The 16142-nt window shown below is 44.4% G+C and overlaps 1 protein-coding gene across 1 annotated transcript; it reads right to left on the bottom strand.

The window, feature by feature from the left end:
* greb1l (GREB1 like retinoic acid receptor coactivator) lies at positions 1-15844 on the bottom strand. The gene is made up of 32 exons (XM_069684557.1): positions 15688-15844; positions 15207-15380; positions 14885-15061; positions 14554-14730; positions 14319-14441; positions 13083-13205; positions 11877-12014; positions 11647-11772; positions 11026-11163; positions 10642-10827; positions 10214-10513; positions 9980-10108; positions 9580-9714; positions 8993-9190; positions 8668-8848; positions 8006-8195; positions 6689-6825; positions 6211-6553; positions 5748-5863; positions 5365-5597; positions 4713-5275; positions 4481-4586; positions 4183-4369; positions 3943-4060; positions 3598-3759; positions 3308-3512; positions 2529-2680; positions 2072-2295; positions 1841-1982; positions 1529-1729; positions 864-1002; positions 1-334 (listed from the first exon to the last, which is right to left on the bottom strand). The coding sequence occupies exons 1-32, from the start codon at positions 15842-15844 to the stop codon at positions 171-173; spliced, it is 5844 nt and encodes a 1947-aa protein (XP_069540658.1). The 3' UTR covers positions 1-170.
* Positions 15845-16142: the final 298 nt, after the last annotated feature.

Raw genomic sequence — 16142 nt, 5'->3', positions numbered from 1 at the left:
AAAGCCACATTAGGTGTCCACTTGTGGGGCACTTCAGATCTTGTGCTCCAGCGTATCCCCTTCTGACCTTCCATTGGAATGGTAAGAATTGCGATTGCTGGCTGGTTTGGAATCAAATCTCTCATTTCTGATTGTGTTTCAGCAGCAGAGCGTTAAACCAGGTTTTATGTTCAAACATGGCGGCCAGTCAGAAAGTAGAGGGGCCGGTCCTCGCTGCAGTTGGCTGTCTGAAACTCGTCCCGCAGGCGGAACTGCCACTCGTCCTCCAGCTCCAGTCGGACGATGGTCTGACGCAGGGAACTCCGGTCCTGGCTGATCACGCAGAGAGTGGCACCTGAAGGAACAAGGGAAATAAATGTCAGAACAAGGGTAATCTCTATTTACAGATTCTACATAGAAATGTAGGATCTGTAGGCAGGGACTTGGATTTCCGGGACATCAAGTGTTCTGATTTGAACGCTTGTAGTCAAAGTTATATTGACCAATCATGTATCAGCAGGCTGCGGTGTATGCAGGAAAAACAGTCAGTGTGGAGAGCAAAAGCAAGCGGAACGTAATCTGCCGTAATGACATCCCGGCTCTCATCAGACGATGATTTAGCTTCTTATTAATCTCTGTAAACAGACATCTACATGCTAACAGCTAACAATATGTTATAGATCTAAAATTCCATCCAACAGTCCTGTCTGGGGTAATTAAAGGCATTGCTGCTTCCTTAACCTACACAATATACTACTATTTGAATTGAAAAATTAACATTGTCCCTTTAAGATTTGTACCATGAATTGTTCTTGACACAAAACAAAGGAGTATATACAACAACAGAAGCATTAGCAAAAACAGCAAGTGCACTGTTGAGTCACCTTTGAGGAAGCGGAATTTCTTGAGGAGCCCGGAGACGACGAAGGAGTCGCAGAGGTACAGCAGCAGGCCACTGAACAGCAGGCCCTGATGGTTCAGGTTGGTGGAGTGTGGACGAGAGTTGATGTAGCACACAGAAATCTGCCACAGAAAACATTTCATTAGTTTCACTCAAGCTAACAAAATAAAACTTGTAGTGCATGTCTTTGAGGTCACAAGTAATACCTGCTGCAAGCAAGCACATTTATATGTTGCCTTGTATGCAAGTGTGCGTCATGATTTATTTCCAGTGTATAGGTCTGCACATAATGAGGTTGTGCAGAGTAGGTGGACAGTTATGTCCTCATATGCACAAATGTACTGTTTAAATGTGCATTGTTAGCATTCATGGTTTGCACATGTGCGTTGATGCAGGTCACAATGTTCCAGGCGACCAGATGGGAACACTGAGCAACATGTTTCTCTGTTGGTTTAGATAATTCTACAAACTTATATGGTTTGATTTTAACGTAGGCAGCAGGTTTTCTTTCTAATGGTTAACACTCTGAAACAGAAGTTCAATATTTACAATTGTATGAAATTCAGCATATCTGGGGCGCAGCAGCACTTGACAGCACTTTACACCTCCTCTATTTCATAAAAGTGGCCACCTCCTGGGAGCTCTTACCTCTGGGCTGATGTTGAGGTAGCTGTCGATGGACAGAACTGGGTTGTTTCTGTTCTGAACAGCTTTTGGAAACAGTCTGTGGCTGCAGCTTTGCAGGAACCTTTCGAGCAGGAACTGGGCTGGAGCGTCCAGGAGGGTCTGCTCGCTGTCTGGGGCGCAGACATACTGTGACGGGCTGATTGCGGCGGGGTTTTCTATTTCCTGGAGAGAGAAAGCATTTAAGGGTTTATAGGATTGATGATAGATACTGAAAGTAGACAAAATAACTGTAAAGTCGCTTCAACAATGGGAATAAGTTCCATGGACACCCACCATGAGTTTGGGTTTGACCAGGAAGTCTTTGTTTCCCCCGACTGGAATGTGTTTCTTCATGAGGCTGAAGTTGTTGAAGCGACACAGCAGCAGCCCACTGCTGTTCACCCGAAGATTAAAGTCCACCTCTTCACAGCTGTACCTGCACACAGGAACGAAACAGCAACACTGGAAAATTAAAACATTGCAAAAAATCAACAAATGATTTCACACAATCCTCTGCCAACCTACCGATTCAGGTCATACTGGACATTCTGCGTCAGGTCCACATTGAGCATGACAAAGTCGTGGAGGTGACACCGACTGAAGGTGTGGCTGGGAGACCTGTGAGCCAAGTTGCTGCTCCATTTGCGCGCACCGCACATGGCGTACAGGGAGATCTTCGGTGTGTTTTCCATATGCTGCAGCACCGTCTTCAGAGATACATTGGTAAGGGTCGAGACTCCTTCTGATGTCTCACTGAGAGAGAAGATGGGAGACAGAGTACAAAAACATGAGAATGTTATAACTTTTTTTGTAATTTATTTTTTCACTGTTTAGTTATAAAATACATATTATATTTTAACCCTTAGTAATAGAGGTAAAAATATTCTAAAAGTGTAAAATAATCGTTGTGAATAAACACTAAATAGTCAGCAGCTCCTCTGCCAATCTTACAAATGAGAGAGCATTCCTACCTGCTGTCTGCTGGCTGGTGGGCGTTCCACAGCACGCAGGAGTCGTCCATCATGACAATGAAAGGCCATACATCCTGTCTTTTGACACCTTGTTCCTCCAGTCGGTTTCTCTCCAGCTCCAGGTTGTGGTATGACAGCTCTTTGATCATGAAGCGTGCAGCACCTTGAAAAGATAAGAGCTCATGTGTCAGTGTTGTGTGTCATTTACACTTTCTCTAAACCTGTAGTTTACACCTACAGCGCCCTTTAACTGACACAAGCAGAACATTACATTTGCATGGAATTTCGTACGCACCACAGATTCACACTTTAACACATATCAAAATGCGTGTTCCGTATAAAGTACAAAGTGCATTGGGTCTATCCATAACAGAAACATGTTAATGATCTCTTGAACCTGCTGATCTTTTTGAGTGCAGTTACATCCATTGGCTCACTTACAAATCAGACTATAGTGCTGTAGATGTTTTATGGCATGATGGCTCTCTCCAATTGGTTCAGACAACATTTAACCTTTAACCTCCTGTACACAAACGTGCCCGACAGTAATAAATATATGGCCCGGTGTCTCAGTCCATGTGATAAATCAGTCGTCAGAGCTCCCATGTGATTAATGCATCTGTCCTGATGGCATAAGTTTGTTGTTTGAAAATGTAAGATTTACTTTAATATGAAATAAAACAACCCTCTAGAAATTTGGTGCATAAATTGAGGAAGTGGATATTCATTTTTTTTAAGACTATTTGAAGTAATGACATCTGAGTTGAAATTAAGCCAGTAAGCTGCTTACCGACTCCCGCACTGTTGAACATGGCTGGCAAGACGAGCAGGATGTGGTTGGGCCAGTACTTCCTGTAGTGTGGCATCTCAAACTGCTTCACCACAAGAATGTGCAGATGATTGGCGCCCTCCATGGCGTGGAAAATGTTCAGCAGGCCGTGCTCTTGGCGTCCCGTAGTCGGGGTGAAGATCGGACTCTTTAACAGATCAGGATCCTGGAGACGGACACAAGACAGAAGGTTTAAAACACACATACCCACAAGAACACAAAATACGCTCACATGTTGACAGTAAACTCGCCTTTGTGGAGACCAGAGGCAGGTGCATGCTCTCCAAGTGGCTGCCCTGCTGACTGAAGACAAAGTGCTGCTCTTTGGCTTTAGGAATGACGAACTGGAGCTGGACTTCCTCCCCGAGCATGGACGAGCAGAAGGTGAAAGCGTGGAAGGTGCACTCCGACAGCTGCAGCACACAAACCAAACACACATGCATTCGAGAGATTCCCATTAAGCAGAGAGCAAAAAGCCCTCAAGCTTTCAAGTGTCAAAGTGTTTCGACAGGTGAGAATGTATGTGCGTGCATGTATAAGACAAGCCTGAAGAAGCAGCAGGTGATGTTTAATGTGAGCCTGTGCACTGTGCTCACCTGTGTGGCAGGGCCGGCTTCACAGTAGTGCTGACACTGCTCGCAGTGGTGAAAGGCATTGTGGGCAGCGAACCTGCTCAGACGGATGGACTTGGTTTCTCGTTTGTATGCTGTTTGGCTCTCTCCTTCTTGCTTAAAATCTGCAACATATTCAAAAACATTCTTTCACTTAATTTAATTCTTACTAAAACAAAATGATCATCTAGGTTGTGTTTACAATGTCAGATTAAGATGTCGAACTCAGAGGCTGCCTGTTGTGTTTTTGCAGTTTTCTGCTGACCTTTTAAGCACTTTGGCATGTTGACAGAGTAAACAGGGCTGGCCTTCCTGAACTTAGGGTCCCGGGGGTAGGGGTCAAAGGGCAGCTTTCGCACATCCTCAATGTCAGGCCACTGGGTATTAACTGGGGTTGTAACCTCGGATGTTTCTGGAGATGAAAAGACCATAAGAAGATCAGAACAAAAGCTAAATCACTACCACGAAAAAGAGTTCCTCTTTTATATAAATAGTATAAATATGTCCCATAAATGATTTTCACCTTCTTCCTCCACCTCTTCCTCATCATACACATCTACCTCCAACAGTCTGATGAGCATTCGAAACAGGATACGGAGAAACTGCAGATAGGCACCAGTTTTTCCAACCTAAAAAAGGACAAAAATGTTACTTATGAAACTCACACTTACACTGCATTATAATTTTAAAATGTACAACAGTTAGTGAGTCATAATATTCAAGCATCACTTGAAGCACTACTCTTGTTTTGTTACCTGCGGAGGTCCACTGAGTAGCAGGCGTCGAGGATGCGCAACAGGTGGAGCTTCATAGTCGGCGTGGTGCTGCCTGGCGATGGTCCACTGCCGGTAGTACGTGCTCTGCTCAGCGCCCTGCAGGTTGGGAGTGATGAGGGGCCTCAGCGGGCTGCTCCAGGCCACATCAGCATGCGGCAGCAGGGAGAAGGAGCTCAGCTGACTCCCTGACTCCCCTGCAAGCAGGTTGTACGCCGCCCGGGACATGATGGCCGTCCGCGGTGACACCCGGGTGGGCTTAGGTTCTCTGCTGCACTGCGTAGACTGGCTGGGCCTCTGGGTGGAGGAGGAGGAAGGGGAGGGGGAGGATGAAGAGGAGCTGGAGCAAAGGGAGGGAGGGGGTTTGGAGGTTTTGGAGGGGTTGGAGGAGAGCTGGCTTCCCAGGGAGTCGCACTCCTGTTTGAAGCCTTGTGCTGACCCCATGTCCGAAGAGATGGCACCGTCTGGTGGGCAGGTGGAGGTGGAGGGCTTCGGGAAAGAGTCTGCTACGTCGGATGAACTGACGCCGTTCTCCGCCAAAGAGCCTGGGTGGAGACATGAAGAAAGTGAGTAAAAAAGCAGTTGTGGTGTTTGCATCTTTAACCCTTAAATTCAGTATCTCAGCAGGACTCACCAGAGGTCCTGGTCGCAGCGCTGCCGTTGCTCTGAGGTCTTTCTAACTCATCTCCATCATTAAAGCTGGTGGTGGCCTTCTCTCCGTCAGATTCCCGAGGGGCCGTGTCCTTAGTGGGCTCCTGGACCACGCTCTTGGACACATATGTGCAAGCCAGACCCACTTCCTGCTCCAGGGCTGTGCGAGTCAGGTAGCTGGAGTCTATAAGACGCAGGTCGCTGTATTTTAGAGACCTAGAAGAGCAAAGACATGAAGAAGATTGTTAATGGGAAGGTCATGTATTTGAATTTGATATATGTTATATCTATACTATACTATACTTCTAATGGAAAATTCTGGTTGGACATCAAGTGTTAGAGCTTTGTGATTATGTTTGCGTTTACCTTGGGAATGTTTCTCCCAGAGGATCCTTCCCTGTGAGGATGACGATGCAGGGCAGCCCCTCCAGATCCTCATAAGTGTGCGGTACCCAGTCTTCATTCTCACAGCCTCTCCATGCCTACAAGAAATAAAAACACAATAATGACATGATGTTAACTGTTCACTTACGTATGTTATATTTAGAACAAGACAACTGGGCTGATATTGGACTAAAAAATAGATGTATGTCTGCAGTTAATATGTGCAAATTAAGTCAAATAAATTAGTCTAGACCAGAGTTGTATATTATTTAAAAGGTGAATGAGTCACACTGCATAAAAGAGCTAAGAATAAAGCCTTAAAGTGCCCGATGGTTACTTGCTTGAATGAACCAGAGTAACCTCGAGTAAAAATGTAAAATATTTTGTTGAAAAAAAAACCACAGTAAAAACAAATGATGTGACTCTAGAGTCATGTCACTCTCACCCTGAGGCGGTTGGTAAAGTTCCTGGGCAGGTTGAGCTCGGAGGCGGGGCTTCCCAGCAGCACGGCGAAGCACAGCTGGAGCCCCAGTTTGTCCCTCACGTCCTCCAGTCGCTCTCGAGCCAGCATGGCCAGCTGCAGCGAGGGGACTCGAACCAGCAGCATGTGGCCGCGGCCCTGCGAGCCCTCTCTGCTGGGGGCGTTGATCAGGTCTTCCACCATGGCCAGGGTCTCTGGAGTTATGTGGTCCCTCAGGGAGGGGGAGGAGGTCAGGGCCATCATGGCCTCGGTGTACTGCTGAATCAGCAGGTAGCTGCGGATCACCATGCTGTGTAGGTGCGGATGTCTGGGACGAAAATAACGTTTGTTAGCCTTTTATAAACACAATTTTAAATATGTGTGTTTATTAACCTTAAACCTATATAACACATGTAAACAGCCCTCTGAGTTAATGATTTGTCAGTGCTGACACCACGCTGACCTCTCCAGCAGAGTGTGGACCATCTTCTCAAAGGCGTCATCACAGCGCAGGATGGGGCTGGCCACCCCCCACTGCAGGGAGCTGCTGTAGTCCCTCAGGCCAAAGTAGAACAACTCATTAGCAGAGTGCTCCCCCTGCTGGAAGAAAAGTATACCACACCGAGTGCTGATAAGTGATTTTGTTCATTCAACAAAGAATAAAGGCATCCCCTCTTCAATGCCAACATTTGTAACTTTCATTTGCACAATCACTATACTGCTCCAAGCCCGGTGTCTTTAAAAGCATAACTAATTGACTGGGCTTTAAATGAGTCTCAATGCATGAGACTTGCAATGCTTGATTAATCCTCTTAACTTAGCGGTTCTAATACTTTTTGTCTTATGACCCATTAAAATAAGGCAATATTTACTTGCATCCCATCTTCAACATTTGCATATGATCTATATGATCTATATGACCTGCTTTGATGTCCTGCTAAATGCCTTGGTTTTGGAACCACAGCTATAAATACTGTCATCTGATGATATGTTTGAAACTGTTTATAACAATGAGAGGAACTAGTACAGTAATTATCACAGCATGATCATAACATCCCTCCTCTGTCTCTTTGGACAGCTTGCATGTAACATTTAAATGTGGATGATATGTACCGGTAACGATGTGTATGCTTGTGTGTCCTTGACACATGGTTTTTACACATTTCTCTTGTTTATTTGTACCCCTCGTCTCTTTGTGTAAGTGTGTGCGTAAGTGTGTCTATCTTTATGTTGGGTTATGGGTTTAGATTTTTGTTTGGTTTATATGTTGTCAAAAAAAAGTTTCAATAGCAGCATGCAGTAATAGTCTGACAGATGGCAGGCACAGATACTATATGTCAAAAACCCAGAAACCCACAGACTACAGTAATTCCAATAAAGGGTCTTTTTTTACACAACATACTGCTATAATTTGACACATAGATATCTCTGTGAATGCTTTTAGAGTCAGTAAGGATCAAGTTCTTTCTCCTGTTTAGGTCTCCTGCGCAGTTTAAGTCCACCAGGTGGAGTAGCTGAACCACAGCTGTTACAAACTGCCTCTGTGTGCTGCCATAGAGTTAAAATATGTAATAATTATGAAATGAAATAGCTCAGATATCAAGACTGATGTATGACTTTCAGTAAAGTATGGTAGATAGTGGTAACACTGTGTGTTGTTTGATTTAAAAATAAAATAAAAAAGCTATATAAGACAATGTAATAATAACAACAATGACTCGCTGGCCTTTGACCTTCAGAATATTCAGGATGCTTTTGTTGTTATGAGAGTAAAACTCACCAGGCTTTGGTTGGAGGGCCAGTGCACCTCATTGTGGATGCTGATGCGGGATTGGCGGGTCTGCAGCGTGTGTGGGAAGCAGCTGACCTGCAGGACCAGGAGGTTCATGGCATCGAGGACTTCCTGGCAGTTCACCACCCGGTCAGCCAAACCCTGCAGCTCCCCGTGGCACACAGAGCCCGACAGAGCACTGCAGAGGGAGAAGGGCAAAGAGATGTGTATTTTTGATTCCTGTACACACCACACCATAGCTGTTGTTATTGTTTGCTAACTGCTCAGTGGGTTGTTCCCAGGAAAACATTCTCTGGAATTCAGGAAGTTTTCTTTTTTTTTCTGGCAGTGAAACAGGAATGTGATTGGGTTAGGCAGCTTGTCTTATAAGCTGGAAGCTGCAGCAACAGTTTCTAAAAATACAAAGAAAACAAAAAGAAATTGTCTGACCTACATTTTACTTTTATTCAAGGTTATAGATTCTCTGTGCTATATTTGTTTTCTCTTCTCGCAGCTGTTCTGCTCTCTCCACTTTTATCAGTGTACAAAACGGACAAGGCTGGACTGGCAGCCACAACAACTCATCTTTTCCCACACAGCTTTCGATTATTGGCAGAGCAAAACAAAGTCAGTTCTCATAACTGTTTCCTGTGTTTCTAGAGTCGTCCTACCTCGTGAGGTCGACGTGTGAGTTGTCGTGGATGAGGACAAACAGCGTGTAGGGGTTCTGTTTGACTTTCTTCATGAAGGCCTCCATCTTGGCGTGAACGTCACCGTCCAGACGCACCACGTACTTGTCTGATTTCTGGTGGGCTGAGGAGGCATCTTCGATTCCCAGGTCCACAAGCACTCCTGAGCCAAACGGAAAAGAAATGACGGATAAAGACGTGAATGACGAATACATTTTTAATAGAATCTCCCAAACACCGCTTGAACTAGCATGAAAAGTTTAAGATCTGAGCAGGTGAAAAAGTCATCCCTCTGTTTGACACAAACCTGATTGTCGGATGCGCTGTGCAGTCTGGTGTACCAGAATGTGAGATGGAGGCACCAAAACCAGAAAGTCCACTTTGCAAAAACGCCCCAAGTCGAGATTCTGTGTTCCTGAGTCGGCGATGGAGCAGACTTGGGAGAGGAGGCTGCGAGCCACGCTCAGCTGGGCGGGGTAGATCTGAAAGACCTTACTTAACAGCTCTGCTACAGGAAAGTAAAGAGGGAGAGAATATGCATCACTAAAATTGTCAATTTAATATGCAACCGATGAAGAATTAGCTTAAGAACTGCATGGATTTAAAATGTGCAGGATCCTGCTACCAATGACAATTATTGTTATTGCTGCCTACAGTTCAGTTAACTTTAAACCAGGGACAAAGATAACAGAACTGTGGCTTTGGTCTGCAATACAGGTCCACGTGTGACTGGGATTCCTGCAACATTTGCAGCGCACATAAATCACCACAGGGCTCAGCAACATATTGATTTGCAGTGTACGTAGAAGATCTATTGATTGTTTTGGCTGGTAAATAAAAGTGGCCCTGGCAGGTCACTTTAGCCAGCGAGCATGCTGTGGGGAGCAGTCTAACCTCTGCCTGAGGGTGATGACATGCTGGCAACCTCCTGGGAGTGGATGTAGTCTGTGACATCGCCCTGGAATGGCTGGATGACCTGTCCCTTTCGTCGGCGCTGGTATCGCACCAGCTGCTTGTCCAGATTGTCCCCTTAAAAAACAAGCAGACACCGTCGTCACACAAAGACACAGCGGCAGGCAAACAAGCTGCTACGACACAGCTGCTCAGAGTACAGTGTAAAACACAGACACTAACATGTAGCTATTAAACCAATTATCTTTAACTGACCTCAACCATCAAACTAAATGGAAAACATTCAGTTGATCTTCCAAAAGTAGGCATAATTTTTTTAAGGGCCTAGTTTGTCAGACAACAACAAAGACCAAGCAACATGTTGTATGGACGCAGCACTCACCCAGTGACGTGGTTTTAAAGTGAGACGCCAAGACGCTGACTTTCCCTGTGATGAGTTCGTAGCTGATTTCCTTCAGGAACTCATTGGTTGTGAGCATGCCTTCAGCTAAGGCCCTCGCCTGGTACTTTCCTGTGTCAAAAAAGTAACGATGAATTACAAATTGAGCACAGATCGTTCAAAGATATAAACACAGTGAAATCCAAGAGAAATAGAGCAACTAGATAAAGCACTCACCCAAAACAAGCACACAGAACTCGTTGCCGCTCACTTTGGAGGCACATATGATGACCACGTAGGTGGGCAGGCACTGCTGGGGGTGAGGACCCTCAGTCAGAGAGCGGAGTGACTCAGAGATGCCCTCTCCCAAAGAGTTGTGGGTAACCACGACTTGGACGCTTCCACCAGAGACGCTGGCTTCCAGCCGAGCCAACCAGGGCAGCTGGGACGGGGATATAGCGGGACCCCCGGGACAGCACAGCATGGCCTTCAGAACAATCTGCTCCAGCTCCTCCCTCAGAGGAATCTGCTCCGAACCTGCAAGAAAAATTAAATATGAAAAACTGAAAACCAAATTTCAAAGCTTAAGAGTAACACAGTATATGCAAGTAGAAATACCAATGACAGCGAGGTGTTTGACTTTGCATTATATTTTTGCTTCTTACCTAAACGTGCAAGATACTGCAAAGTGAGCAGGATCATTGTCTCCACACACAGAAGCTGGCTGCTGTTGAGGCCCAACGTCTCCAGTGTTTTCTCTGTCAGCTGGCTGCTCTTATAGCAGCTGACCAGCAGGGGGCTCACCACTATGTCACCAACATTTCCATAGAAATAAGGTAAAGTGCCGTGCCCTGAAAAAAAACGTCAACATTAGTCAAAACGGAAACATATAGCTGCTAATACAGTTATTTTTTGATGGCTTGGTAGTTGATAATCATCACCTGAACAATTAAACAATTCACTTCTATGTACTTTGTGGTAAAACAGGCCTGCAGGATGATACCTAATTTGCAGCATTCAAAGGGAGCAGAAAGAAATAATGCTTGTACCGATAAGGATGACAGGGCGGACTCCTGAAGAGTTGAGCAGGTTGTCTGGGACGATGACCGTTTCTCCAGCAGTGACAGGTTGGGGCTGAATGACTCCTGCTACTGGTGGCTGAGGAGAGGACACGCCTAAGACCGAGACTGGAGGGAAAGAAATGACATGTCAATACAAGGTTTAGTCATAGAGTTTCAACATACTTGTATTAGTGTTTAACATTACCCAGAAAGCACTGCAGTGATATTTTTGTGCCTTTGTTACAGAAATGTTAAAAATAATAAGGGCAGACAATTATTTGAAATGATGCTGGTATATATAACCACTATTTCATGATGTCACAATGTTCCTCAATCAAACCAATTTCTTTAATCATTTCGGACACACACTCTCCAGCCATATCTCCATGGAGACACTGGGTGAATCATCCCTAACCACCAGATAACGTCAGGGATGTGGAACACTCATCCCCAAACCGGAGGGAGGAGTTTATCAAAAACACAGCCTATGCTCTGCACACGTGCGCACACACACAGTGAACTAAGCTCATGACGCAATTTCCCATCTTACACTGACTCGTGTAGAAGAATAAATTAAAGCTCACAGAGACGTGCTGATTAGAAACTGACCTGGAGAACAAACTATCGGTCTGATGGCTGGCACGGGGACGGCTGTCGGTGGGACAGGTACCAACGTGCTGGGATGCCAGCTCCTGTGGCGCTTCTTTGGAGGACCAGAGTTCATGGCTGAGGGAACTGGACATCAAAAACAACATGTTAGATAACAACCAAAAGATGTGTGACACAATGTGCTTCTAAAAATATATAGATTTATTTTGTCTTCAGGTTGAGGGGCTTACCGGGACTGTCTCCTAAGTCAGCGGTGCGATACCCCTGACCTGGAGGCCCTAAAGAGACCTGGGAGGGGCTCAGTAAGGGAGGACGTCCATCAACACCCAGGCCATTTGTCGGTACGTTCACCCTCAGAGCTGTGGGTACTGAGGACACAAGCACATGCATATAAATACACACAAATATACACTATTAATACTTAAAATTGTATATATATAGATATATATATATATTTACTTATATTTACGTATATATATATATATATACTATCTTAGGACTAGCTTAGGAGAGCGCTGAACTAAACTAAATGCTGGCATCACCATGCTTACATGCTCACAGTGACAATGCTAACACGCTTACGCTTAGAGTGCTAGCATGCTAACATACATACTTATAGTAGAAAAGAAAGAGTACTGTTGAGGTTGTCATTAGTTTTGAAGCAGTTTAACAGGAAAAATGTTTACCTCAATCTTATTGTATTGTGTTAGCATGCTAACATATTTACTCATCAGTGCAAGAGACAAAGAAGAGCTGAGGCTGTGGACCGCCTAACATTGCCATCCCAACAGGCATGCTAGTATTTCGGCTACTAAATATATAAATAAATACAATATAATATATAGTGCCTACTAAATATATAATAACACAAAATATATTTTTGCGGCCATAACTTTCTGCACAGGCTGAGCAATAGATAAAAATGAGTCAGTTCTAACAGCACCATATTGATTTCCTATACATGACTGGCTTTTGCCAATGACCGGATTGGCCATTTTCCAATCTCATATTCACTGTGTTTGCAATACGCTAAAACATTGATTGGTATGTGTAGCCTTTGGTTGTCAATATCACAACCTTGTAAAGGGGCTAATGGATAGCAAGGCCTTAAAAAGTCATTACAGCATTCCTTCCTTCAGTATTGATTAGTGTGTATATGCAAGGGCACACTTGTATGTGTGTGTTTGTTTGCGTGAGTGTGTCTAAGCAGGCAGGAGCAGATGTTAATCTTTACTCCATGGTCAGCTGCGGCTCCATCTGCCTTATGGTGAGCCACGAAAAAAATATAAACCACCTGTAGCTAGGCAACCCTTTCACCAGTGACATCGCCTGGATGCAGCCAGGAATGTATGATGAAGCCAAAGTGCAGAAGGGAAATAACAGGACAAGGTAATTAGCTGTTAAGAGAACATGAAATCACTGAAAAGGAGCCTCACCTATCGGTAGGGTCTTGTTTCCAGGTGTGGACGCCAGAGGTTTAAGGAAACTGCAGTCTCTGCTGAGGTCCTGACTCCCGAAAAAGACAGAGGATGCTTGTGTCGTTCTTGTGGGTGGAGAATCTGGAGGCAAAGAGAAAACTTGGCTATTAAGGAATTGATCATTAAAATAACTCCCTGTCATGCTGGTGCCTGATGTAACTTTGTTCCGGTACTGGCTACCAATCTTTGGGATCAAAACTCAAACTGCAGCCTTACGCCCACTGTTCCCTGATTGGTCACTTGGTTACCTTTAGCCTTCATGTTGGTATAAAAAAAACACTTCTCTGTATCCAATGTCAACTGCACTATTCAAACAAACCTTTTCTATTAATCATTTCAGGAAAACCGGTTATTTGAAGGCAAGGCGGAGATGTTAGGGTGTCTAACCTCTTGGCTTTTTAGTGTGAGTGACCTTGCTGGGAGCAGGATGTACCTGAAGGTCGCAGCCAGGAGATCTGAAGCAATGTTTGTGCCAATAATGAGTCCTTCAGCTCAGCTGTCTAACACATTAATGTGTGAGGCAGGCAGCCTCCAGGTTCAGAACAAATCAATACCATAAGCCCGGGAGCTTTTGTCAATCAAAGAGGCGCTGCTGTTGTAAGAGGTCAGGGAAGAACAACATGTCCTTAAAGAGGAGATCAACGTGTGCCGCAAAGATGACATTTCACTTTTGAATAACCAGAGGAAAGGATTCAGATCTTCGTCATATCCTCATATGACAAAAAACATAAAGAATTAAGGTGTGTTCAGTAAGAAGTATGCTACTTAAATGTACCGAATTTCCCATTTAGTCTTAAAATGTTATAATATGACATAGGAAACTTACATAAGAAACAACAACCACGGCTAATGACATCAAAACTAATAAAAAATAAACTGAAATATGCACCAAAGCATCACAGCACAAAGCCCCCTCATTGTCACAAACTGAATAATAAACATCTGAATGCAGTCTAGTGGTTTAAGCATCAGGCATTGCTCTCATATGCAATGACTCTTTTTGGTAAAACATGTCGCATTTTTTTCAATTTTAGTGAGAAAGTAGAGAATTAATTCAAAATAACTTTAGACTCATGTCCGTTTTTAGTCAAAAGACTGTTTAAATATTAGTGTTATTATGTTGCACAGCATTTAATTCATGTCAGCTTGAAGTGGATGACTTAATCTTGCAGCCGTGCATGCGTGCAGCATTACCTGAGAGGGAAAAGGGAGACGAGCTGTGTCCGCTTGTGCCTCCGTTTTCTTTACTGCTGAGGGAGGAGGACGAGCTGGGTTTGGATGTTGACGCGCTGCTAGAGAACTGACGGGTTTTACAATCTGAGGGAGCACAGAGAGGAAAAACAAAGAATGTGATATACAGTACACATCATTACAGAATAAACTGCTGCACTGCAGAACTGAAGAGGTGATATTCAGGCAGAGTTTTTACCTTTCCAGCAGATGAGGGGTCCTTTGCACAGAGCACCCTGAGAATTCTTCACCAGGTAGTATTTTAAGTGCTTCTGCTTCTTGGGCTGCGTGGATAACTTCAGGTTGATGTGGTTTGAAAACTCAGTGAAGTATCTGAAACCCTTTTCTCCACAGCCCACGCAGTTTCCTGAAAAACCTGCAAACAATGTAACAAAAATGAAATTATTGTATTACTCAACAGACATTATGTGCAGTCCTGTGTCAGAGTATGAACAGCACAGGGGGCTGAAATGATGCCGATAGCTCTCCGTCTCATTTGCTCTAATCTCAGTCTGCGGGAACACACTGACCTAAAAGTGCATTTTTCCCATTCTCGTCAGGCAGAAAGCGACGGTCCACGGCACACACAAGGATGTGCTCTGGGACGCCAGGAGACTTGGCACCGACTAGCTCGAAGCCTGCAGGGACTTCGATGGGCTCCGTTGCGATGGAGACCAGGCGGAGGTCCTTGCCGGCCTGACAGAAACCTGAGGAGGAGGATTTTTTCCATCAAAGGAAGAAACAAGAAGTACTTTATTAAACTTATATTAATAAGTAAGAGTTTGGGCTTTAATATAAATATGTAGTGTTTAAACAGTTGAAATAAAGGCTTTATTGGGTAAGGTGAGTTACCGTCCAGTGTGCAGCAGCCGTCAGGTGCAGGGGCCTGTAGGTAGGGAAGGGGAGGGCTGCTGCTGTCTGAGTCATCATCGTCCTCCAGCTCCTCCAGATCGTTTGATGAGTGTCCGTTCATGAGCTCATGGCCTGGTGGCTCCCCGTTGTGGAGGTCAGCTTTCGACTTTATGTCTGATGCACGTTTAAAAACAGATTATTTTCACCAGAGCTAGATAAAGATTACGGGAATCAATATGTTACAGGTCTGCAGATGATTTTCTAATAAGTCTCCAGGGAAGAATTATGTTATGACCCTAATTTTAGTGAATTACGGCTAATTGAGGAACAGTAACGCAGAGAGGCTTTTAGTCAGAGCTATTGATTTCAAAGCAGCTGAGTAGGAGTACATATTAAAGGGAAAGTAATTACACATAGAGTAGTACGAATGAAACATTTAAAAACTCATTTTGGTTTTGTTGTTTCTTGTGCGGGCGCCTACCTTCGATGTTACCAGGATACTGCTCGGGCTCCAGGTAGAGCTGCGTGAAGATGGGCTGTGGATCTCCACTGCTGGAGCGCAGTGACGCCTCGATGGAGTTATGGAGAGCCTCTTCAAATCGAGCAGACTTCAGCTGCCCGGCGTATGAATTCCCCATTATCTTTTGGAGCGTAGAGGAGAGAGCAGGATGATGAGCAATAAGGCAAAGTCATGCTAGTGTTTATCTCAATTCGTTAACTTGTTCTTAAAAGGAAAAGGAAGGTAACTCCATGGACAGCAACAGGTGTTTAACACATATAAAGGCATGGTTTTACATGAACACAGCTGTATCCCTCTGTGGGTTAGGCCAGTGTAGGTCTTCATATTGAATATTGACATGAATCAAATCAGCAGTGTCTGTCTATTTAGCTTGTCTGTTAGCTTAACAAAAGTAAGCATTTAAGCTAACAACTGTT

The sequence above is a fragment of the Semicossyphus pulcher genome, unplaced genomic scaffold (genome assembly GCF_022749685.1).
Source record: "Semicossyphus pulcher isolate SPU_LCO1_2020_fin unplaced genomic scaffold, fSemPul1.0.p SCAF_7, whole genome shotgun sequence".
NCBI classification, from domain to species: Eukaryota; Metazoa; Chordata; class Actinopteri; order Labriformes; family Labridae; genus Semicossyphus; species Semicossyphus pulcher.
This window is presented reverse-complemented; position numbering and strand designations above follow the sequence as displayed.

What these genes read in the sequence shown, in the direction of transcription:
- greb1l (XM_069684557.1), bottom strand. Translation starts at nt 15,844, where the DNA reads ATGGGGAATTCATACGCCGGGCAGCTGAAGTCTGCTCGATTTGAAGAG. An exon ending in ACCGATAGTTTGTTCTCCAG is followed by an intron (nt 11,164 to 11,646) that starts GTCAGTTTCTAA and finishes CTTTCCCTCCAG; the next exon opens with TCTCGGTCTTAGGCGTGTCC. An exon ending in CCGCCCTGTCATCCTTATCG is followed by an intron (nt 10,828 to 11,025) that starts GTACAAGCATTA and finishes GTTTTTTTTCAG; the next exon opens with GGCACGGCACTTTACCTTAT.